Here is a 22417-nt window from a genome sequence, read left to right on the forward strand (position 1 = left end):
AACAGCAATATACAGATTACAAATTATTTCAGGGCTTAAGCTTCTCCCTCCCTTGCCAAGACCCTAGATCTATCTGTACGGGTGCCATGACAAGGATGTATTTTTCAGATTTTATTTCAACACATACTTCAATCCAGCTAGCTAAACATAACTGAAACCTCCATTAAAGTGAAAGCTAGCATGCTTGAATCTTTACCATATTAAATAACCTAACTGAGCACAAATATCTGAAAATACCGTCCTCTTTTGGCCCATCATGCTATTCTCTCTAACAACTTCTACACCTGCTTACTATTTTATACATAAACAAGATATCAGACATGTAGAACGCTACAGCCTCTTACTCATGTACAGTAGTTTCAAAATGCTTTATTTTGAACTGCCACTCTAACGTAGAGGTTAGGAAATTGTTCAGAACTAGAGACACATGCAAAATACAGCCTCAACTTAAGCAACTCTATACAAGTCCTGCTCCGAGTAGGAAAGGAAGATGAGGAACAGTTTCAATACAAGTTCTGTTTCAGCAACTTCTGTAGTAATATGGAGAGGTTGCAAAACCCAGGCTGTTGCAGGAGTAATTCCCACTCAGATAAGCAGTTTGAATCATATTTGGCCTAAATGTAAAACGTTTATTCTAATTTTAAGTCACTTTTTTTCCTATTAGGTTTAGCCCCTTTATAAAAGCAAGTTCCAGATTGCGTGAGAAAAAGAAACAAAATAGAGTGCTCTTTCACTGCCATGGAAAGGCACTAAAGAATCGCATACCAGCAGAACTGTTACTGAGCCAGATCCTGAGAACTGGAGGTATGGGAGGCTTTGGAAAGCTAGAGAAGTAGGAGTAGCGAGTATTCAAAATGTGTCACATGTAAAAAAAGGAATTACATCATGGAGAAAGCAGTTTTAAGCCATTTGTTTAACTCCGCTTTCTTATCAACGCCTGGGGGATGGGACAAGGGAAACGAGCATTAAGAAGTGAATGCCACTGCCTCAACTCACTCTGAAATCACGCCGCTCGGGTTTAAACAAAACCCACCCACGTCGGAGCAGAAGAGCAAACAGGCAGTGGGCCGCGGAGAGCACGCCAATCTCCGCTGGCAAGTAAGTGGGAGAGAGAAACAGGATGACGAGTGGGAGCCGCGAGGCGGAGCGGCGTCACCCCGCTCCCCGCGGCGGGCGGCACGGAGGCTGCCTCGCCCCCGACGGGCGGGCCGGCCGGCCGGCCGGTGCTGCCCCGCGAGCGAGGGGGGGGCGCGGCGCGTGGGCGCGCGGCGGCTAACGGCCGGCTAACGGCCGCCCGCGAGGGCGCGAGTGGGCGCCCAGCCTGCCCGCCACGGCGAGGCGGGGGCTGCCACGGAGCCGAGCGCGCGGGGCAGGGGGGAAACGCCGCGGGGAGAGCGCCTGGGGACAGCGCCGTGACGGGAGCGAAGGGGGCGGCGAGGCCTGGGCCGGCGCTGCGCGCCCCGCGGCGGGGAGGAGGGTGTCCGGAAAGAGTTGCGCGTCCCACAGGAAGGGGAAGCGGCGGGGCGGGCGGCGGGGCGAGGTTCCTCCGGGGGCCGAGGGAAGGCGCCGCTCCCCGCCGGGAGGGGGTCCGGGCCGGGGGCAACGGGATTGGGGCGGGGGGGAGTTGGTGGCCAGCGCTGGCCTCCCACTCAGCGGGCGGGGGGGCGCCGGGCGGGGCCCCGCCTTACCTCCCGCCCGGCGGCGGCTGTGCCTCGCCCGCTGCGAGCGGCGCCGAAGCCGAGCTCCTCTCACCGGACACCGCTGCCGGGGGCGGGCGGCGGCGGCCGAGCTAGCCCGAGCCCCGCACTCCCAGCGCCCGGCCCCGCCCGCGGCCCCGCCCCGCCCTCCGCCGCCGCCATTGGCCCAGCCGGGCCGACAAGGAAGACCCCGCCCCCTCCGAGGCCCGTAGCGGCCAATCCCCAGCGACCACCCCTTCGCCTTCGCTACCGGTCTTGGAAAAGGGCATGGCTGCTTCCCTCCCATTGGCTGCAGTTTAATCCGTGCCTCCGGCTTCTTACTGGCTGGCTCGGCTTGCAATCTTCTCGCTCCTGCTTTCTGATTGGTCATTCTAAGGCTACGGGAGCGCGTCGCGTGCCTCCTCCTCGAGCTTCGCAGACGCTGAAGGAGACGGGATTGGCTGCGGGGGCTGCTGGCTCTCATTGGCCGTTAGACGGCAGCGGCTCGGCGCTTGCGCGCTATGCCCTCGTGACGTCGGCGTGATGACGCAGAGAGCGGCCTGGCCTGGTTCCCAAGATGGCGGCGCGCAGGGAGCGGAGGCCGCGCTGTCGTTAGTGGCTCTGCGCTCCTGTGGGGTTTCCTCTCCTGTGCGTGGCCTGTGAGTGCGTTACGGGGCGCGGGGGGGGGGGCACCGGGGCGGCCCGCCTTCTCCGCGCCGTGGCCTGGGGGGCCTGGCTGGGGAGGAAGAGAAAGCAACGGGGAGGCTGCAGTGTCTGGCCGGGACAGGGAGCGAGCGCCCGCCCGGGCTCCGGAGGCCTCGTCTGCGGCGGGAGGAGCACCGGGGGGGCCGGGAGGAGCTGCCCCCACCCGGCCTGGGGGCTGCCGAGGCTGGGCGCTGTCAACTAGTTTGTTCAGAGAAGAAGAACAGAACAAAAAAAAAACTGAATCTTCTCTCTAAAGTCTTTTCACCTTTACGAGGTGGTAAAGAAAAATCTCAGGCCCCGTGTTATTTTGCTTTTGATTATTGTGGTCTTAATTGGAGAGTTTGAGGTGATTGCTTGGAATTCGCCTTTAGGGGTTTTAATATTTTGCCTGTTTGTTTTTTACAGATTTTCATTTGGGGATGGTTTTAGTGCTCATAAAAGCAGCTCTCTCGTTGCTTTTCAGAAAGGGAGTTTTAATGTTAGTTGAGCTTTAAACTACTTAGAACTTTAAGCATCAAAACGAACTTTGAAGAAAATGGTCTCCAAAACTTGCGGAAATAATACTTGATAATGGCAATGGGAGCGCGTGGTGATGCCACTGAACTGTTTTGCTGACTCTAGAAATGCTTTCAAGTAGCTATTCACTTATTTGTGACAGAGGTTGGGTTGATCTGTCACTAGTAAGACAGTGGAGGGTCTCCATATGTGAATACGGAGCAAAGGTGGTTTCCTTTGTTCTGAAAAAGAGAAACTTTCTGAAGGTAGAGAAAGGTATTTATTGTAGGCATAGGTATTCTGACTGTTCATGTAGTTTTCTTTTACTTTTGCGAGGGAAACATTTGGAAAATTAAGCTTAGCTTAATTTTAACAGCTTTACATTTGAGTCTTTCTTGGATTGTTATGCTTAGAGCAGTAAATTATATCGTCTGTTAATTAACATTCCCTACAGGAACCTTTGCAGGTGACTACAGTAGTTTGTGAGTAGTATCTCTAGTTTATTGAATTGCAGTAAAATAGTCTTATCCCTGTTTTCTAGTCTGAAAGAGATAAAGGTGCGAAGACAGTCTTCATTCTCTCTTTTAAGTGAGACATACGTGAACATCGGTCATAACCTAAATGCCAACAAGTTATCTGTGGAGCTGTATGCTGTCAATATAGATTTGTGATGTACAAGTCAGCACAGGAAAATAACATACTAATTGAGTGTAATCAGTTGCCTCATTTTGGAGGTGGTTTTAGATGGCACAGTACCATACAGACTCACATTACTGGTCTTGATCTTTATTTTTTTTCCTTTTTTTTCTTTAAATAACATACACACACAATTTACAAAGCTTTATGCCGAATTATTGCCACCATCTTACCACCCAGATATATCCAAGAGATCAACTATGTGTTTAAATTGCCATTCAGCCGGACCTAATGGATGGGTTTCTTAGTTATTGAACAATGGTCTGAATTAAAATTTTATTTTTTTACCACTTCAAATCTTGCTGTTACCATCATTGAATTGTTTTTCCTTATTTTGTGGACAAAGTAAGTGAAATTTGTACTGCTAAAAATAAGTGTTTTTAATAGTGTACTTTTGAATTTCTTTATTAAAGGGTTACTATCAAAGATGACCTTTGTTCTTTGAATTGAATTCCCAATATATGGGGGAGATAAGGGAGAGGTTAAGTATGACTTGTCTTTGAGAAGGGATAAAAAAGTTCCCTTTCTGGTATTTTTAAAGACATATGTTTTCCTTTTCTTAAAGGTTCTAGAGCTACTACCCGAAGACTTTCTTTTGAAAACTTAACAAGCAAGAACACAATTCTATTTTAATAAATGAAGGAGAATAAAGAAAATTCCAGTCCTTCTGTAAACTTGGCAAACCTGGACCATACAAAGCCATGCTGGTATTGGGATAAGAAAGATTTGGCACATACACCTTCGCAGCTAGAAGGGCTGGATCCAGCTACGGAAGCAAGATACCGCAGGGAGGGGGCCAGATTCATATTTGATGTAGGAACACGCTTAGGCCTGTATCCTTTAAATTCATGATGGTATAAAATGTCTTTTTGAATTGAGGTTTTAAAAATAAAACATACTAAAAATGGCTTTATTTGCTTAGTCATTCAGATGTTATTTTGCCAGTAATTACAGTGAGTTTCACTGCCTTTTCGTGTAACGCATTCCTACGTAACTTTTATCCATTTATTGGATAAATAAGGTTGCAGCTGAACTCTGAGGGCAACAGGGAGGGACGGTGGTATAGACTTTCCAGTTATGTATGACTTTTGGCAGTTATCAGACTTGGTCTCTTACTGGATTAATCTGTAGAACTTCTTAAATTTTGAAATTTGCACTTTTTCTGTGTTATTTTGCCTCTGAGGCCTCTAACTTATGTCCCTCTCCCCATTTTTGTTTAGGGTCGTGTTTACAATTTTGTATGCAATAGTGATTTCTCACCACTATCTGTCTCTGTCTCTTATAGATTGCCACTTACATTTTTTGGTTCCTACGTTCTTGGTACTCCTTTGTTCGGTAAAACCTGACAAGGATGAATTTTCACTTTTATCCTTAAAGGAAAGAATAGGGAGCGTATCTAGCGTTTATTTGCATCTATAGATGTAGATAATGACTAACCTCTCTCCACACAAACGCTTGAACGTGAAGTGATAGTTCTTCTCTTCCTTCGTGTGCCTACCGCTGTTTTGGGCCTTTTCGGGCCCGGGCAGATGGGGAATTTATTGTGTGGATGGCCAGGCATGGACCCCCTCCATTAGATATGTATGGTCATGACTTTGCACATGTCCAGTAGACGCTTTAGGTATCAACTGCATCTGGGCTGAGCCATAGAATTTCTGCAGCCTTTTGCAGAACTTTCTAACTGGTCACTGAATGGACTCTTGAGTTACTTGGTACAACAGAACGCATCTTTTCTTTTGTGCATGTTTGTTTTTGAGTTCGATTTATTTCATATTTGAAAATCCTTAACCTGCACCACAGACACTATGATACTCTAGCAACCGGAATAATTTATTTTCATCGATTTTATATGTTTCATTCCTTCAAACAGTTCCCCAGATATGTAAGTTTTTACGGTATTATATCATACTGCAGTTGTGCTAAGCACAGACTATTTAAATTGATAATAAGTTACTTGGGCACTGCAGCTAGGCCCAGCTCTTATTCATAGCATCACTGATTTAAACCAAGCGATGTCTACTTTTTTTAGTATTACAGTATCGTGAGTCACAGAGCAATGATAGAAAAAACTGTGACTTGGAGAACATTTAACTTCTATATTTGAGTTATAGAAATAAGTAAGTATTTTCCTTTAAAAACAGGATTATACAGCTATGGTAAGTATAATGTTTTCCATATAATGAAAAGTAAGCATTTTATCTAAGTAATCATAGCTTAAAACATGCTGTTCTGCTTGTTTACGCATTTTCATCTGTGCTTAGAAACATGTTTGTATTGATACTGCAGTTATGTCACGATGATATTATCCTTTAGAAAGGGTAACAGCTATAGTTTTTTCTGTTATTGCTGTATGGCTGAAAAAATTAAAAAAAAAAAAAAAAGTAATTACCACCGTAAACTGCTTGACAGGAAATACTCTATTAAGACACATTCTGCTTTGGATTTCTAATCATGAAATAAAACTGTATATAATGGACTGTTATCCAAATTCTGTATTTACTTTGAAGAAGTAAAAGCTAAATTATCACTATAATAAAGTTAAAAGTTAATACTCTTATTAAGTCTTTCCTGGGAAGCTTCTGGGGATTTGTTAACGGAGGCTGACGGTACTTTTAGCTATGCAGTATAGTATAGTGTTGTAGATGCAGACAACTTCCTGAAAGCACTTTCTTTTTTAGGTAACAGGAGCCTGCTGTCTCTTCCTGGCAGGAAAAGTTGAAGAAACACCTAAAAAATGTAAAGATATAATCAAAACAGCCCGTAGCTTACTAAATGATGTACAGTTTGGACAGTTTGGAGATGATCCAAAGGTAAAAACACTAATGTTGAAATTTTATCTCATCCTATCGTACTCCAACAAGGTGACACAAACTCATTAGAGCGCTGACTGAATTTCAGTTGTTCTAATTGCTTGTTCAGCATGTAACTGTGAAAATACTTCTTGCTAATACAAGTTACTTTGGAAGCCCATTGGGGCAAGTGGTGGTATAAAAGTTTTGCATTTCATTTCATTATGCAAATTCTGTTGTTGTTGTTTTTTTTAAAGTAAAAGTAAACAAGTCGTTCTGGTGAAGAGCTACAGACATCATCACGACATAAAACATATTTGACAGAATCCTAATGTGGTATTAGGAAATTAGTAGCAAATCTTAAATTAGGTATGAGAACCACATCTCAAAGTATTAGGAAGTTTCCTATTTAGAATATTTGGCTTAACAAAGCTATGCTTCTCTCAAAATTTGTTTTTTTAATAAATGGCATAAAAATGTGAACCCACGGAGAGAAATGTGGTGGGGGCTTCCTTTTTTGCCTTGGTTTTCTGTATTTGATACTTGGGTGCTGAATCTGTTTCTGTTCTTTGCTCCATGGAGAAAAAGGAGGTTTAAACACCACTTCCCTATCCCCCTACCCCCCTAAAAAAGAAAAGAAGAAAAGGAGGAAAAAAAATATCTGTATTTAAAATAATTTTTAAGTTGGAAAAGTGTCTTTTCTCTTTGGAGACATACCTTAATCAAGCAAAAGCAAATGTGTTTGGAGATGCTGTATAATCATACTTCATACAGGCATAAAATACGTATGAGTAAAAGGAGGAGTAATATTGTGGTTACCTTGTTACATCCTCTAGGAAGAAGTGATGGTCCTTGAAAGAATATTACTGCAGACAATAAAGTTTGATTTGCAAGTGGAACATCCGTACCAGTTCCTTCTTAAATATGCCAAACAACTCAAAGGTAAACTGTTACAGGGTGAGCAGCTGCTGCTTGTTCTTAATCTGTCACACTTAATTGACATTAACAGTGGAGAGGTATTCTCTTCCAAACCATTTGTCCTTTCTAATATCTTAATTATAACTTTCCTGATTATTTTTCAGGAGACAAAAATAAAATTCAGAAACTGGTTCAAATGGCATGGACGTTTGTGAATGACAGGTAAGATACTTAAGGGGATAACTTCGGACAGTGAAATAGTTTCTGTGGTTCAGTTTATTCTGGGTTCAGAGACTTCTTTGACAAATGCTTGTTAGGTTTCTGCAAGTAGTGAAGACAGCTGACGTATTTCTTGATGTAGGTGTTCTTCAATTTTTATTTCAGTCTTCACCATGATATTTTGTTGAGCAGGATGAATGCAGAAGTAGACCCCTAAGACCTATGACATTTTGTGGGAAGGATTTAATGCTTACGTGCAAAAAAAGATTGTTTGAAAAGATCTAACCAAGTTATAGATCTTCAGGATAGAAGTTGGCTTATTGCCCAGTCCAGGGCATGTTCCTCATTCTGCGAAAAGAAATTACTGCAAGATACCATTCTGTTTCCTTAGTTCATTGTCATAGATTCTTGGTTAAAAACAGTGGTGGTGGTGGTGGTGGTTGTTGTTGTTGTTGTTTTTTAACAATTCTGTCGTGTTGGTCAACTTTGAAAAAGAAGAATAGGATATTTTAGCAATAGTAAACCATTATGCTCAGTGGAAATATGGTTTTTGGAGATATATTTACAGTTTCTTGAATGGCAGATTTGTAATAGCGATACAAGGATCGCATGAATTCATGCGAGTATATGCGGAATCATTTTTGCATGTGTAGTGGCATTTGAAAAAAGAACTTTTAGAACTTTTTACACTTCAGTTCTGCTAAGGTGAGTTCTGAAGAGCTGGGCAAGTTAATTCACCAACGGCAGTTAAGTGTATTTACTAGTTTCTGTAGCCACTTCTTAAGACAATATCAAAGTGGCCTGACCCTTTGGAAATGCAAAGCCTTCAGTAGAACACCATTAAAAAGAGCTGCGTTTTTATTCATGTGCCTAACTTTAAATAGCCCAGTGTGGGTCCAAATTCTCAATCTGTAGATGTAATCCAAATAGATTATTGGGTTGTGTAATAGATGATACCACGTAACCTGCCATAATTAGTTTGAGGAGAAGGTTGTTTAGCATGTTTGCAAGCCAGTAGATGTATACTTCAGCTTCTGTCCCTCTTACTGACAGTGGTGCATAGGGAAAAAAGTGTACAATTTGGCTCTTATTACTGTAAAGTGCATTAGGAAAAACTTTTCTTCTGTATCTGCCTAACTTTGGACACTTATATTTGGAATTATGTGATATTTAATGACTCAAGAAAATACTAATGTGAAGCTAGAGTGACTGTTTCAAATAACATTTCTCTCTGTTCTTGAGAGGCTGTTCTGTGTTTGCTTAATAGGCACCATATTAGAAGTGTATTTCTTTTTTGAGATCCTGGAAAAATAATTCTATACTTTGTGCTACAAGGCTTTAGAACAGGAGATTTTATTCTTATGCAACTGTAATACATCCCTAAATAAATGTCATAAAGGTAATAATAATAAATTAGTGTTTTAAGAGCTATTTCCTGTGCCTCATTGTTGATTGCTGACTTGATTGCTCCAATATTGAAGTTTCTCATTTGCCTTGAGTCATCTGTAGCCCACTAAGAGAAGACTGTTTTAAACCGCTGCATAGGTTACTATTTTGGTGCCTGTAACAAAATTATCAGTGAGTTGGCACAAACTTAACTGGCTAGCTGGATACGAAACTGTTTTAACAGGATTTTTTAAAGCAGACCTTATGTTACGGGTTCTGCGGAAGAGCTGAGTTGCCTGAGAATTAAAACAAATTCTGCAATTTAAATTATGAGATTTTGACATGAATAAATTTAATACCAATAATCAGCTACTTTGTAGCATTAATGTAACAAAGGCTACTCAGGAGAACCTTTTTACAGCTTTATCTAAAATTTACACACAGCTTGACAAGTTGTTTTATAAGTTCGTGTTGGCTTTTGTTCTCTTTTAATTACTTGCTTATATTTTATTGAAAAACGCTTGAACGCTTAAACTCTAAAATTTGAATGTGAGTGTCATTCCCTAACCAGTGAAATGCAGTGACTGTGCATTTCAGTAGCAAAGAACATGAATACTGTATTGAGTTAATGCCACAGGGGAGTCTGTAGTGGAATGTAGCTGCCCGTACTTGGAATATTGTATTATCTTTTCCCCCTATTTCACACTCATGTGGTGTTAAGTTTTTCCTATTTTTAAGCTCCAAATTTTCCTGTTTGTATGTGGTGTGTTGCTGCTGCAGGCAGTTTTGTAAACTGTTTTATGTAATAAGACTATTTTTAGTTTTCTGCATTTAAATTGTAGTCATATTTATTACCCTGCAAGTTATAGCTATCCTACATTAAAATTTTGTACTATGACAATCAGAGATACCTTCAGGTCTGTGAATTTTTGTTTTTAAATATTTTCTAGCCTCTGCACTACGCTGTCACTGCAGTGGGAACCAGAAATCATAGCTGTTGCAGTTATGTACTTAGCAGGCCGTTTGTGTAAGTTTGAAATACAAGAATGGACATCAAAACCAATGTACAGACGATGGTGGGAACAATTTGTCCAAGATGTTCCTGTTGACGTTCTGGAAGGTATGGCGAACGTTTGCTGCAAGCAAATGAATTTTTTCCTTGACTGTGTGATCCAGGTTGTAGGTAAATTCAAACTGCTTTTTCTCTGCATCTTGGCCAAAAATAATCATGCGTAGAGTCTGCAGCTCAGAATATATATGCTATGCCCTATTCAGATTCATAATTAAACTTTTTAGACTAGCTTAGTCTGGAACCATCTTTGATTGTCGTGATTAGTCTTTTGGTCGATATTTGTTTTACTAATTGTTCAGTTTATAGCACAGCTAGTTAAGCACTGGAACTAATGAAGCCTAATTTCCGGTGGTTTTCTGGTTGATGATCAGTCTCTTTAACAGAACTATGCTCGGGCTGCAGTAGGAGTTCATATCTTATGATGCGCTAGGACTGATAAATAGATTCTGTGATTTCTAGTAGCATCATTACACCATCTTCATATTTTTCTTTTCATGTTTTCTGAAAGGCCCAAATTCATCCATCAGGTTTTCTTTTGGGGAAGCTAGTGGGATTTTTTCTGTATAGACCAATGTTTTTCTGAATACAGGGACACACGCTATTTTGATTTTATCCTTCTGTCAGAATTCACTAAAACAGGCTAGTAAACTGAAAAGTTGGTGGGTTGAGGAGGTAGAGGAGAATTGGTGGGGTGATTACACAGTGTTCACATGATGTTCTTAAGAAAGGCTAAAAACGGAATAATGTGAAAACTCTCAATCCCAAACCCTTTGAACATTAAAAACATCTTCCTGTCTGCAACCCCCAGGCTGGCACTTTGTAAATATTTTTGGCACAGGCAGTGAAAAAGAATCATGTAGGAGCTCCTTCCTTCTGATGTATGAGAATAAGACACTGAAATAAGAAGTTAATCTTTTTACCACAACTGTTATGAATTTCATACTCTGTAAGCTTCTGCACAGGAGCACAAGGATTTTTCTTGTGCCTTGGTCTTCGAAGTCCAACAGTTGGTTTTTGACAGCCCTGAATTTAAGAATTAGTGATCTTGTGACACAAATAATTAGGATACTAGTTGCTCGGTGCCATAAGATTGGCTATACTGTTTCATCCAGTTCATTTCCAGTACTGACCAAAGTAGATGCTAGAGGAAGAACATTTATAATATTTCCCTTAATACAGTCTCAGTATCCAGTCTTGGAGGATTTTTTGAGCCCAATCCTGATACAGCTATCAACCCAACAACTAACTGGTAACCTGCAGCATATCTCTCTTCCGAGTGCTTGTCCTGTGCCCTCTTGAATGCCTGTAAACTGCGTAAGTAACATCTTTGTCAATGAATTCTGTAAGTCTGTTACTGCATCATTAAGAATCAGCTTCTTCTGTCTGTTTTGAAGCTGGCTCCTACTAACTTTGTTTCATGGCCATTTGTTCTTGTACTGAAATATTCTATCCCTGTCAGCCTTCCCAATGCCATTCATGATTTTGCAGGCACCTACTGTATCCACTAGGTAGTTTCCAGTCTGAAGAATTGCAGCTTCTTTGAGCGTTACTTACATTGAAATTCTTCCTTACTTTTGAACGTTTGTATTGACTGAACTCTTCCAGTTCTATTCTCATCCTTTTGAGATGAAGAGTGCTCTATATATGTGGTTTTGGTCCCAATGTATGGATGAACCATGGATTTATATGCAGTACTGTGTACAGTACAGTGGTAGAATGTTTTCTGTTTGTTCCTTGCTCCTTTTTTGGTTCTTTGTGATTTGATTTGGTTTTTTTGAGGTTCTGGGACTCTGAGCCAATGTTTTCACTGAAGTGTCTGTTTTAACTCTACACTCTTGCTTTTGAATAGAATGGCCAGCTCAAAGTCTGTTATTTTATATATAAAGGTACAACCATTTTTCCCTGTGTGCATACTTCGCATATGTCTGCACTGAATTTGATCTGCAACGTTATTGGTCAGTCACAGCAAAAGAATTTACACCAAGTTCTTCAGTCCGCTGGCATCCTACTAGTTAAAATAACTAGTATTTGCATCACTAGCAAACTTTGCCACCTCCTTGCTCACCCCTTTACCAACTGATCTAAGACAGCAAAGATCCCAACACAGAGTGCTACAGAGCTTGGGTTCTTCTGTGTTGCAAGAGTCGATCACTTACTGAAACCCTCTTCATTTCTTTAAATCAGTTTAATAGCTAAGCCCTTTGCTCCTATACTGGTGCTGCTTAGTGTCCTTAAAAGCCGTTGAAGGATTCTGTCAATTGTTTTGAAAATCTAGGAGGACTGTATCAGCTGGATCATTCATCTGTGTGATTATCCTTTTCAGAGAACTCCAGGAACTTCAAAAAGCAAGACCTCTACTGACTCTCATTAAGTAAATTGCGGTTAGGTTTTAGAATTGTTAGGTGAATACTATCCAATTCTGGTGTGTGGTTTTTTTTTGTTTGTTTGTTTGTTTGTTGGCACGGGGAAGGCTGACAGGGATGGAATATTTCAGTACAAGAACAAATGGCCATGAAACAAAGTTAGTAGGAGCCAGCTTCAAAACAAACAGAAGAAGCTGATTCTTAATGATGCAGTAACAGACGTGCAGAATTCATTGACAAATTTTGTTTATAAGTGGTTACATGCTGTATTCGTATTGCAGCTTCTTTCAGAGTTACTTTGGTTTCAGACAGATTTTCTGCTGAATCCCTGCCAAAGAAGGTGGTAGCATGGGTATCTTTCCATTTTCTGCTACCGCATCAGTGAATGCAGATACAAAGGACTCATTTAGCTTTCCTGTAAAGGTTTTGTCCTTCTTGAGTGCTGCTTTTGCACCCTGTGTTCGGTTGGTCTTATGCAATCTCTGACAGACTTTTTTGCTACCAATGTGTTGGAGTAAGGATTTAGTATTGGTTCCGATTCCTTTATTTAGTTACTCCTGAAACATTATTGACTGACCTAATTAGACGTACATTTTTAACATCTACTGTTTGTCTCATTTACTTAACTATGTCACTGTTAAGAGGCTCTCCAAGCACACAATACTGGCATGCAATATAGTAATACCGAGACACTTTATGCACACCCTCCAGAAGAACAAGAATATACATCTATATATTCAGCATAGCAGAAAGAACTCAAAAATACAAAGTTAAATTGAAAATAATCTTTGTTTTTAAAGAAATCTGTAGTAAATGTGCAATGGATTTTTCTGAAGCAAAAAGCTTGACCGTTATGTATTAAATCCACACTTGTACATTACAGATGTATAATCTTTGAACTTTCTTTTGTAGACATCTGTCACCAGATCCTGGATCTGTACTCGCAGGGGAAGCAGCAAATGCCTCATCATACTCCTCACCAGCTGCAGCAGCCACCATCTCTTCAATCTACACCCCAGGCACCTACGGTGCAGCAATCACAGCAATCCCAGCAATCAGAGCAGTCACAGACTCAGCAACAAAAGGAGTCCCAGCAGTCAGCACAGCAGCAGCAGCAGCAGCAGCAGCAGCAAACACAAGCACAACAATCAAAAAAGCCCTCTCCCCAGTCAAGTCCTCCCAGACAGATTAAAAGACCAGCAGTAAGTTTAGTGAATTCTAGCTTGCATTTTATTTTCATCCTGATCTGATGTCTCTTTGATTCAAAGGCTGCACTATGCAGCAAACTTGTGGTTTCCTTTGAAAATGCGGCCAGTAACTAATTTTGTATGGCAGACTTCTACTGGTTGTATGGCAAGCGTGTAAGTGTAAAACAGCCTTGATGGTTTTGGCATACTGCATACTCATTCCACTTGAGGCAAACCTAGTGGACAGACTTGTTAGCATGAACTGTTAAGGTTTTAACTCCGTTCATGTTCTGTTTTGGTAGCACGTGTTCTGTGCTATCAAAATTTTTTTCACTATTGAGCAGACTTGATTTATGGAATATCTCTTGTGCCTTGTCAGATTTATGTACAACATTTGTTTTTAACTGCCATACTTGAACGTAGCGAGATGTACAATGCTGATGTCACTATTTGACTTTTTGGTCTTTGATTACAAACATATGAGAAAGATGACTTTTAACAAGTATGTCAAAATTCTGGAGCTTGTGCTTAGGAAGGGCCTTCTAAAATAATAATAGTAGAAGCTTACAAATGCAAATACATTCAAGTCTCATTTTATGGTCTATGTTATCACCTAATCATTGAAAATAAGAAAACGTGTTGGCAGTTGGATAATATCATAAGTACTCTATGTGCTTATCTGCAGTCATCAAGTCCAGATGAAGCTTTTTAACCTTTATCTATACTTTCTGTGTGTGTTTCACTTCTGAGTTACCAAAAAAAAGCGTGGAGGCATCACCCAAATCTTCTCACATCTGCTTAGTAGGAGGAATGTTTTCAAAAGTAAACTCTTTAGAATAAGCCCATTTAGGAAGTAAGTTGCATACAGCTTATGTTTTGTCTTGTTGTAATTAATGTGTGCAAAACCTAGAGGACGCTACAAGAAATAGAAACGGGAGAAGCAAAAAAAGATGCACTGGAACGGGATAGGAAGAGCGCAGCATTTTCTTGATAGCAGCATCCTAAAGAGGGAAAACTAAAAATCTCTAAAACCTAAGTCTTTTTATACCAGATATGACCTACTGCTGGAGGAAAAAATTTGCATCAAAACATGCAGTCCTTATGCTAAAGGAGTTTAAACTTTTTCAAGATAGAAAGCTGATACAATGTATTAAATAGCTTGGCAATTGGGAGAACTCTTTCTTGGTAGCATGTCTTTCTTTTAACTCCACCTTTGGCACAAATTCTGTTTGGTTGTCAAATCGGTAGGGCAGGGATCTCTTTTCTTATTTGTCTTGAACAAATATGCCTAGGACAGTTTGGCGCACCAGAAACCATAAACAATTTGGACGTTTTGTATGTGTCTGTCTGATTGTAAGTTGTTAGGAATACTTGTTTTAAGGTTCTGCCTTCAACTAGTTCACCCTCTTCAATGTTATGAACTACCTTTTGGAAAGAATTGTTACCATCTTCATGAATAGAGTCTATTTGTGCTTTAACAATCACCTCTCTTAAGGATCTTTGGGCAACTTAACTTTTCTTGATATTAGAGATTGAGGTCCACCACCTAATAATTGAGGAATTAGAAAGTATAGTTAGATAGGTGTGGATAATCCTCTCTAGACATCCAGATCAAGTATAAAGCCAAGGGTAACTCACGGGAGGAGTGTTATTGGAGAGCAGCACAAACCATGAGAAAAGCAACTGTGATTTGAACTCATTTTTGTTCCAGAAAACAGTCAGGGAGAGCAAGATGTTTAAAAGACTGACTTGGTGCTTCTAAAATGTTCTTCAGTTGGGTGAATCATACGCCTTATTAAAAATGTTTGCCTCTTTTTGTCAGTAGGGCTTTGCATGACTTCTCTTTCAGCTTGTATAGAATACAAATATACTTAATTCCTAGAGGCCAGATTCTCCATTTACGTGAACTCTGTTATCTTCTACTTGCAAGCAGCTGAGGCATTAGCCCCTGACTTACAGACCCATACCAGATGTCTAAAGCATCTGCACACCCTCCACATCTGTGGTAGTGAAGAGCACTTTAATGTTCAGTTGAGTTCACTAAAATAGACTGGTGAATTATTAGATGTAGAAAGTATATTTAATTTGATAGAAGTTATTAGTGGGAGCAATTTTTAGTGCTTGTAGAAACAGCACTAAGGGAGGAGTTGCATTAGGGTGTGGATTCAGCTTATGAAAGTCTTAAATAGTAGCTAGTATGCTAGTAAATCCTTAGCTTTGACTCTGGGTTGTCATGGCTGTAGCAATGCAAACTACAATTCAGTACAAAGCGGGGAAAAAAAGAAAGCTTATCTCTTCATATATGTCTCTAATTTTGCTAGAAAGTGAAGACCTCGCTAAAACGACCATTTCAAACTTACTGGAGGAAAAATGTTCAGCAACTGCTATTTTTAGGGAAGTGCTTTATATTTTGATAGGCTTTGGAGTTACTTTTGATTCTTTTTTCTTTAGCAAAAACTTAAATTGATTTTTGTTCTCCTGTTACATGAGCTATCTCTCATTTGGCTGCAGTTGCTTGTTCCATACTGATAGTGTACCTCATTGACATTACTTTCTGAGCACTGCCTCCTATAAGCAAATACACAATAACTGAATTGCCTATCACTTGAAATACAACACCTGACTGCGCAGAATAAGTGAATTTTTTGGAAGTTTTGAAAGTAAATAGTGGAAACTTATTTCTGTTTGAAAATGAAGGGGAGATGCAGCATTTGTGCATAGTCTTACAGATGAGGAAATTAGTTTTGGAAAACCAGGAAAAGAGAGCCTGAATTAAAAAAAAAAAAAAGGGGCAGCAAATGAGTGTGTGCCTAGTCATCGGGAAAAATTTGTGTGTTTGGAATGGAAAGATTAAGACTATCTTTAAGAAAAATAACAAAACCAGAAGGTGATGGGAGATGAATTGAAACGACTATCTAAGGAATGCAAGAATGAGCAGGCCTTGATTAGCTTTGTATGGGACAGCAAAAATCTTAAGAACACTCAACAGAATAGATGAAAATTCACTGTTCAAATTCAACTGAAATGTCTGTCAGTTCCTGGTGCAGAAGTTAAAGTGATGTGAACTGACCAACAGTTTGTGGAGGTAGAACAGCTGAAGGTAAATAGTAACTTAAAGAACTTTCATTCAGAAGGCAGTGAGGCTTTGCACCTCCTTGACTCTTATCATTACTTTTAAATACATTTGGAACTGAGCTTATTGTACTGAAAAATTTCTGAAAGGTTTTCTGCTTTTCTCAAAGACCATGAACTAGCCATCTCAGTTGGAGTAAACAAGCTGGGACAGTCTTCTCATACTCCCTTTTCTGTGATCCTTTAAAAACAAAACAAAACAAACAAAAAAAAAAGCCTCTGTGTGATCAGAAGGGTGATGTGAAGTTTTGTGGGTTCTGCTCAGTGTGCATAAATATTTTCTGGTATAATACTTGGCTTTTATACAGTGCTTTCCGTCTCAGAGCTTCTGAAATGCTTTACACTGAGCAACACTTTCACTCTCCTCTTGTCCTGGTTTTAAAATAAAAAAAAAAAAAAAAAAAAAAAAGTAGAGGCCTGAAGTGGTTTTGACAAAGGTCAAATGACAGGTCAGTAGCAGAATCAGGAACAGAGGCCAAGTCTCTTGCTCTCGGTTCAGTGAGCAGTTTACTGGACCACAGTGTATCTGTTGTAGATTTATAAATAAATTAAATGAGATGGTAATATTCAACAATGAGAACAGCAGGAAATGCAACATTTAAAATAGGTGTAATTTTTCTCAATCTCTTCATTCTTCCTGCTAAGCTAGGCACTCTGTGTGATTTTATTGGTTTGTTCAGTATTGTATTGTTGAGCTTTAATAGCTTCCTAATAAAAATACAAAAACAGATGAAGGATGTGCCTCCCCCCCTTTTGGGAGGGAGGAGGATTGAGTTGGAAATTGGTTCTAGTTTAGTCAGATCTATACAAAAGATCTTCCACAGGCCAAAGTTGTTTCTTTCCCACTTTGTTTTCTTGTTACTATTTTGAAATGTTTTGTGTTTTGCAGTGGTTGTCATGTTGCCCTGTTTTCAATTTTATTTTTTTATTTTTTAAACAGGCTGTATCTCCCAAAGAAGAAACAAAGGCAACAGGTATGTCAGTATTTCATAATGATTCCATTCATTTTATGTGAGCAAGATTGCTCTTTTAGCCAAAATAAGCCACTTGCTGATGTGTGCTTGGCTTGTTTGCTTGCAGGCTCGGGTCATCCAAACTATTTGATACCAATACTGCATCCTTAAATACCTACTGTAACTATTTTTAACTTGTTCCTAACTGCACTATTTATGAAAATGTAGTATAGCTGTTCTCCAAGAGTGCCTAAATGCAGTCTGTTCAGTAGCTGTCTTGCTAAACTAATGGCATCTCAACTTACAGCTCGATGCATCATTTGGAGTGGTCCTCCAGAAGCATGTGGAACCGGGACATGACTGAAGGTGTCATGTCACTGAATATCTGGACTAATAGGAAGTCTGTTAGTAATCAGTGACATAAGTAATCAGTTGTTCGCGTGGCTGCCAGTAAAACCATTTTGTATTAATTTACAGCCTAGCTTAACAAATATGCTTCACCACAGTGATCACATCTAGTTCTTTTGGTACAATGGGTGTTTTAGGGGGTTATTTTTGTTTTGTTTTGTTTTTTGCTATTTTTTGTAATAGCATATTTCAGGATAGCTAGGACTCAGTTCCTTGGCAAAGGAGTTTGGCACTGCTCTGTCTCCAGCTCTGCAGAGAGATTCCAAAGAGCTGTCCCTTCTTCCACCTCTCTCCTGTGTAATTTCTATCCTCTGTTTGGTATCTAGACACGCGTTCCCCTAGCCTAGGGCATAGGAGTTCAGCTTCTCCCGAGACTTACTTCAACTATTTACAAGTTTCAGTTTCTGCTAGACAGCTACATGCGCTGATCTGCACATTCATATTGTTACTGGGACAAGTTACCTCCGGTTATAAAATACATAGCTTGAATTGGTAGGCCTGCGTTCTTCTGGTAAACTGGTGTGTGATACTTGATGCTATTTTATTTATACAAAGGTCTTGATTCTAGTTAACTTTTTCAAACATGCCTAATACATAGGGTTTCCACTGCACTTTGCATAGAGAAACATGATAAATGATAGCCCTTCTCATGAGACTAGAGATGGATTTTGGCTCAAACATATTAGAGTGCAATAGCAAATTAGGAACTTCCAAATGTTTTTCAGAACCACCACCACCATCTAAAATTCCTAAAATTGAAACTTCACATCCACCGATACCTCCTGCGCATCCACCTCCAGGTAAGCTTTTATTTCTTAAACACCGCTTCTCTTGCGGTTTACTGCTTTGCTTTTCATTCAGATGGTGGTAGTGGTGTGAGGGGAGGGATTGTTGCCTTGGTTAATCAGCTTGGCATGTAAAAGTATGAGGCAGATAAGCTTTGGAGGGCATTTCATCTTTGTAGCACAGATTTTTCAAGTCAAGAGCAGAAGGTTATGACGGAAATGAGTGTATTCTATGTGGACAAAGGCAAAATAAAGCTCTGACTGTTAAAGGCCTAGAAGAATAAACGAACCGTGGTTAGCTGGCAAAAAGGGACTTGCCTCCTTAAAAGGAGGCCATACCGTTATCACACTAGATTCTAACTGTCCTATTGAAGTCCTGCATGTTACGTTTTTATTATAGAAACTCTGCAGGTGTGTAACTCTTCTAAACAAAAGGGGTATGCTTTATCTTGGCTACGTCCCGAAAGAGGGCTTTCATCTGCCAGAGAACTTGTAATACTGTGTGCATGCCTTATGTTTGCAGAATAAATGGTACTGTTTTAAAAATGTGCTTCCAGCACTTTGATGCATTAGCTGTCCTTCCACTGACCCTTAGATATGACATAAATATTTTATAGAGCATGCTTCATAATGTAACTGCAAAATGACAGCTTCTAACAGGGGATAACAAGAGAGAAAAACAGTGCTTTGAAATATAGTAAGACCAGGGTTGTTTTTTTTTTTTTTTTGTTAAAATCCAGTTAAGAATGAAGGTGTGTGGTTTTGGGTTTTTTTTTTTTTTTTGTTTTAAGATAATATTAATCATTCCTCCAGTTAATAAATCTTGAATGCATATCTTAATTCAGAAAGATTTTAGCAATGAGCAAATGGGGAAAGCAGTTGCCTGTTACAGTTTAGGAGGTACAAATTCTTGAAATTGTGGGTACCACAACCAGTATACCCACCTTGCATGACACAATCATGTAGTTGTTCTAGGGGACAATTTTGCTGTTAAGATTATGACAGCTTATGTAAGGTAAATTCTAGTCATGCAGGTAACCAGTTTCCTTTGTTATCTAAAATTTTTCTCAAACTTTATATAAGGAAATCACTGTATAAGCACTGATATGTTTTAAGAACAGTCTTTAGAGGCCGTCTGTCTCTTTTGGAGCTCTGAGGAAAAAGCAGTTGAAAACTAAGTATATTTCTTTATTGTGCAAATGAAGAGAATTACTAGGAGGTAGTTGGATAATCACTGGAAATGTGACCACTCTGTATATCTGCTTCTAAATAATCTTTCTTATTGAAAAAAATATGATTTGTGTATTGTTATGTATACAAGAAAAGTGCATCTTTGATGCCACAAATTCTTTTCTGTTTGGGCATTTTAATGCTGACGGTATGATCTTACAGAGATGTTGCCATTAGTTTTGTCTTATCCTGAAGTTTCTCACTTTGCAAAGTCTACATTAAAAGAAAAACCCAAGACTTGTATTTCATAGTTAAAAGAGAAGACAGCTTAATGCACATTCTTCTTGAAAATGGCCAAGTAGAATTCAGTACAATTCTGACCTTTTTATGAACTTCCCTGGGCTGTCGTACGCTGAGCTCTCCCTGAAATTAATCAGTGGATCAAAGCTAATCAGATTTCGTGTCTCAAGTAATCTATACCAATTTCTTTCTTCATCCTCAGTGTTCCCCCCCCCCACCCTCCCTTTTTGATAAAGCAGATTTAGAACTGAGTAGTAAAGACTTGAAACTTTGGCCAATATTCTCAAATAGTATCTCCAAACATGTGAGGCAAGTGAAGTGCAGTGAGTAAGCCCAGGCCACCTTCTGGAGTATAAAGGGAGGCGTGGACTACGCAAGATTGAAGCACTGAGCAGATGATTTTCGGTATCTAGGGTCTCATGACTTCTTAAAATATGCTAGTTGTGATTCTGTCCATGCAGTCTGCTAATTTCTGCTGGTTGTAGAACAATATTTTAGTTATAAGAAAATTAGTAATAAGGAAAAAAAGTATTTAACTTTTAAAATGGGAAAAGCTGACATTGGAGTTTTGGTCTGCAGCTTAGTAATTTTCTAGTGACTTAGTAAGATCCAACTGGATACTGTATGACATACAGAGACTTAGAGAATAGTGGGAGTCCTCTTTTGATGTGTTTATTGGAGGAAGAGTGAAGAGCATTCAGGTGTTGTTGTTGTTGTTGCCACCACCCTTCAGAAAAATAAACAAAACTTTTTGTGTTCCAGAGCGCAAGCCTCCTTTGACAACTGCAGTCTCAATGGGAGAAGCAGAGCAAACTACTACCGTGGACTCAGTAGATATGCCAAAGGTCCAGATTCCTCCCCCTGCTCATCCTGCCCCAGTACATCAGCCTCCACCTCTGCCACATCGGCCCCCACCCCCACCCCCAACCAGTTATATTACAGGGATGTCTACTACAAATTCTTACATGTCAGGAGAGGGTTATCAAAGTCTTCAGTCAATGATGAAAACGGAAGGACCAACATATGGAGCTTTGCCACCGGCCTATGGACCACCAACTCACCTACCATATCATCCACATGTCTATCCTCCCAACCCTCCACCACCAGTTCCTCCTCCACCCCCCACTTCATTCCCTCCACCCAATATCCCACCTCCTACTCCTGGATATCCTCCTCCACCTACATACAATCCGAACTTCCCACCTCCAAGACTGCCTCCAACTCATGCAGTACCACCTCATCCACCTCCAGGGCTGGGAATGCCTCCAGCTAGTTATCCCCCACCTACCGTACCCCCTGGTGGACAGCCACCTGTACCACCTCCAATTCCACCACCTGGTATGCCACCTGTAGCGGGACTTGGACGTGCTACGTGGATGAGATAGCATGAGGTAACTTTTGCATGATACCCTTTCATGTTGATTAGGCAGGAGTAGTGAGCCAAAAACTACATTGTAAAGATGAAGAGGAGGATAATTTGTATAATTTAGATGAAGAAATGAGACCATGAAATGGAAACTTAGCTGATCTGTTTGCAGTATTGTTTATGGTGAGTTATATAGGCTTCTAGATTTTAATTAGCTTTGCAGTATCTATTCTAACTTTATACGTTTGACTGAAGTCTAAATTGTCTCAAGTTATTCCAGCACTGGATTACTTTGTACTAGCAAAAATGTTAACCAGCCATATTGGCTCAATTATATCAGTAAGAAGTAAATTTCCTTCTAGAAATCAGTGCCTATTTTTGAGTATCAAAATAGCCAGATACCATGAAATCTCATCTACAAGAAGAAACTTCATTTTCATTAACAATTAAAACAACACTTTGATGGCAAGCATCAAAGCTACTTTATTTAAAAGAGATTCTGAATCGTAGATGACTGAAATCCTTTCGAGGTGTTTGCCTTGCTGATATTTTTGTTTTGGAATGTACTGGTATCTTAAAGTATTGTATGTTTACACCTATTTGCAGATTCCTGTACATAATATATATATTTTCTAAGTGTGAAAGTCTGAATGTAACAACCTACTGTGATATATACATCCTGGTTATAAATGGGACTACTTCATTCACACCTACCCAAATAAAATTGGTTCTGAATTTAGTGGATTTCCCAGTTTTTCATTATCAGTTCAGAATTCATAGCTGTGGTACATTGCAAG

At 40.0% G+C, this 22417-nt stretch overlaps 2 protein-coding genes across 5 annotated transcripts in view; one reads left to right on the top strand and one right to left on the bottom strand.

The window, feature by feature from the left end:
• SETD3 (SET domain containing 3, actin N3(tau)-histidine methyltransferase) overlaps window positions 1-1836 on the bottom strand; it is a 66415-nt gene extending 64579 nt beyond the window's left edge. The window contains exons 1-2 of one of the 3 annotated variants that reach the window (XM_068946998.1): window positions 1689-1726; window positions 997-1091 (exon numbers count right to left, since the gene is read on the bottom strand). The gene's annotated coding sequence lies outside the window, so the exon portion shown is untranslated. Of the gene's footprint in view, window positions 1-996; window positions 1092-1688 lie in introns of all 3 variants that reach the window. The other 2 variants (XM_068946997.1, XM_068946999.1) reach the window with 2 other exon arrangements.
• On the top strand, window positions 985-22359 carry CCNK (cyclin K). Of its 2 annotated transcripts, XM_068947002.1 has the most exons (12): window positions 985-1098; window positions 2074-2335; window positions 4138-4405; window positions 5373-5454; window positions 6251-6382; window positions 7198-7303; window positions 7444-7501; window positions 9835-10004; window positions 13232-13521; window positions 17579-17612; window positions 18725-18799; window positions 21017-22359. In XM_068947002.1, exons 3-12 carry the CDS (start codon window positions 4209-4211, stop codon window positions 21637-21639), a joined length of 1767 nt encoding a protein of 588 aa, XP_068803103.1. In that variant the 5' UTR covers window positions 985-1098; window positions 2074-2335; window positions 4138-4208; the 3' UTR covers window positions 21640-22359. The 2 variants fall into 2 exon arrangements, with proteins under 2 accessions (XP_068803103.1, XP_068803104.1); XM_068947003.1 differs by lacking the exon at window positions 985-1098 and having other exon boundaries at window positions 2120-2324.
• Window positions 22360-22417: the final 58 nt, after the last annotated feature.

Source organism: Struthio camelus, chromosome 5 (assembly GCF_040807025.1).
Source record: "Struthio camelus isolate bStrCam1 chromosome 5, bStrCam1.hap1, whole genome shotgun sequence".
NCBI lineage: Eukaryota > Metazoa > Chordata > Aves > Struthioniformes > Struthionidae > Struthio > Struthio camelus.

Coding starts and splice junctions, on each gene's coding strand:
- CCNK (XM_068947002.1), top strand. CDS start 4,209: ATGAAGGAGAATAAAGAAAATTCCAGTCCTTCTGTAAACTTGGCAAAC. Junction 7,304..7,443: donor ATATGCCAAACAACTCAAAG/GTAAACTGTTAC, acceptor ATTATTTTTCAG/GAGACAAAAATAAAATTCAG. Junction 17,613..18,724: donor AGAAGAAACAAAGGCAACAG/GTATGTCAGTAT, acceptor AATGTTTTTCAG/AACCACCACCACCATCTAAA.